General features: G+C 42.1%; 1 protein-coding gene across 1 annotated transcript; it reads right to left on the bottom strand.

Annotated features, from left to right (window-relative positions):
* Positions 1–1,241: 1,241 nt before the first annotated feature.
* LOC140171079 (uncharacterized) lies at positions 1,242–2,279 on the bottom strand. The gene has a single exon (XM_072194250.1). It carries the CDS (start codon positions 2,277–2,279, stop codon positions 1,242–1,244), a length of 1,038 nt encoding a protein of 345 aa, XP_072050351.1.
* Between the last annotated feature and the right edge of the window lie 627 nt (positions 2,280–2,906).

Here is a 2,906-nt window from a genome sequence, read left to right as displayed (position 1 = left end):
GTAGTCGTTGATACTGATGGAGGGTGTAATACTGGCATCCTGAGCCATAATGTTTGTCTTCTTCAGACTGATTGTCAGGCCAAATTCTCTACATGCATCTGCAAAGCTGCTGATGAGTCTCTGTAGATCCGCTTCAGACTTTGCCGTCAAAGCCGCATCATCAGCAAATAGCATATCTCTGATCAGGACTCTCTGCACCTTGGTCTTTGCTCGGAGACGTGATAGGTTAAACAGACCTCCATCGCTTCTTGTGTGGAGATACACACCATCCTCTGATGAGCTGAAAGCATGCGTCAGCAGAGAGAAAAAGATACCGAAGAGTGTAGGAGCAAGCACACATCCCTGCTTCACTCCACTCCTGATTTGGAAGGCATCAGAGGAGGAGCCATCGTACTGGACAGTGCCATGCATTCCTTCATAAATAATAATAATAATAATAACACACTTTTATTAAGCGCACTTCACGGAGCGTCACAGTGCGCTTTACAAAATAATTATATGAAAAGCCTTAAAAATACCTTAATTACAAAATACACATAACCTTAAGCAAATACTATTATAAAACAAGTAAAATACAAAAACAAAAACAACTTATAAACAAAAGAACTATATATTAAAAACAGCAAGAAAGCTGGAGAATTCTGCAAGTACATGTATAACTCAGTCATTATTGCACGAAATTAAACACACTATTCACACTTTAAAAACATATATAATCATGGGGAAAAACAAACAATTCAGTTCCAGTTCGTGAGTCAGGGTGCGTCGAGTTGAATGAACAGATGAGTTTTGAGTTTCTTTTTGAACAGTGCAAGTGAAGATGAATTTCTGATGTGTGGTGGCAGTTGATTCCAGAGTTCGGGAGCGGCGTATTTGAATGAACGTTGTTCATGGAAGGATATGATCATCTTGAGCAGCTTTGGTGGGCATCCAATTTTCTCGAGTAGTGTGAAAAGACCTTTCCTGCTGACTAGATCGAATGCCTTTGTCAGGTCGATGAATGCAATGAAGAGTGGTTGTCTCTGCTCCCGACATTTTTCTTGAAGTTGCCGTACGGAAAATATCATATCGATGGTTGATCTCCCAGACCTGAAGCCACATTGTGATTCAGGATAAACACGCTCAGCTAGCGTCTGCAACCTGTTGAGGACTACCCGGGCAAAGACCTTCCCAACTATACTTAGGAGAGAGATACCCCGGTAGTTGTTCGCTGCGGTCACCTTTGTTTTTGTAGAGTGTAACTATGACAGAGTCTCGCATATCCTGGGGTACCATCCCTTCTTGCCAACAAAGACAGAGAAGCTCATGAAGGTGATGAAGAAGGGTGTATTCTTGCCTGCTTTGATGACCTCAGGAGGGATTGCATCTTTTCCTGGAGCTTTGCCACTAGAGAGAGAGTCGATGGCCTTACACAGTTCTTCTAGGGAGGGTGGGTTATCAAGCTCTTCTATTTCTGGCTGCTTCTTAATGCTGTTCAATGCAGCTTCGGTAACCACATTTTCCTGGGAATAGAGCTCCTGGTAGTGCTCAACCCATCTTTCCATCTGTTTGCTTCGGTCTTTAATGACAGCACCATCAGATGACTTTATTGGTGCAGTCTTGGTGGTGGTGGGCCCAAACGCTTTTCTGATGCCTTCATACATACCACGGACATTGCCACTGTTGACATGCAGTTGGATGTTCTGACAGAGGGTCAGCCAATAGTCATTGGCACAGCGCCTTGCAGTTCTCTGGGCATTTCTCTTTGCCTTTTGAAGTGTTGCAAGTGTCTTCTTCGAGGGTACACTCTTGTAGTTGATGAGAGCAGATCGTTTAGCTTCAACAACTGGTTCCATCTCCAATATTTTAGCTTCAAACCAATTAGGATTTTGTTTACTTCTCTTGCCAAAAGTCTCCATGGCTGTGTTATATATAGTGTCTCTAAGGAAATTCCATCTCTCCACAGTGGGTGTTTCAGGACAGTCCTGCAGGGATCGTTCTATAGATTTAGCAAAGTGCTCACACAAGGCAGGGATTGTTGTTCCTGTGGTGTTGATACGTGGACGCCTCTTCTGCTTAGAGTGATGGATACGTTTTGGCTGCATACGCACTTTGCTGCTGACTAATGAGTGGTCTGTATTGCAGTCAGCACTGTGGTAGCTGCGGGTGATGTTCACACAGTTCAGAATCAGAGATGATCTTCTGGTGATGATGAGGTCCAGCTGATGCCAATGGTGGGATCTGGGATGTCTCCAAGACACTCTGTGGCATGGTTTACTATAAACATTGAATTGCGTCATCTGTTGACGTAATAAAAAGGGGGGTTTTAGCGGGCAGTGTTAGCTTTCGTTCGATATAAAAACGTTTCTATTTGGAGGAAAGGAACATAACAGAAAACATAACAGAAAACTTTTGGTGCGCTGTTCCTTATGACAAGCTCGTAGCGCTTACAAAGTAAAAATAAAAACATCTTAAGGTACACATAGCAAAAACCCTTAAATAAATAATATTAACCTTAAATTTACATAATACAAGTCATAAAATATAAAGATCAACAAAGTAAAGTAAAACACATCATGGAAACAGATAGGTCTTAATTGACTTTTTAAAACTCGCGATGGAAGAGGATTCTCTTATTGTGGTGGGAAGTTTATTCCATTCCCGTGAAGCACTTTTAAAAGTAAATGTCCTGTCACCTGCTCTAAGGTGAGCCTTGGGGTAATCCAAACGAAGGAAATCATTGACGGATCTGAGATTACGGTTGGATGATAAATATGGAGACAAGTATTCAGATAATCTGGTGCTAAGTGGTTTAGAGTCTTGTAGACGTAGAGGAGCAGTTTGTAAATAATACGTTGTTGGACAGGAAGCCAATGAAGAGCAGACAACAATGGTTGCGAGGTACATTAAAAACAAGTCGAGCTGCC

This window comes from Amphiura filiformis, chromosome 15, assembly GCF_039555335.1.
Source record: "Amphiura filiformis chromosome 15, Afil_fr2py, whole genome shotgun sequence".
In the NCBI taxonomy this organism is placed as follows: Eukaryota; Metazoa; Echinodermata; class Ophiuroidea; order Amphilepidida; family Amphiuridae; genus Amphiura; species Amphiura filiformis.
Note: the sequence above shows the minus strand (reverse complement) of the source record. Positions and strands in the feature narration are given on the sequence as shown.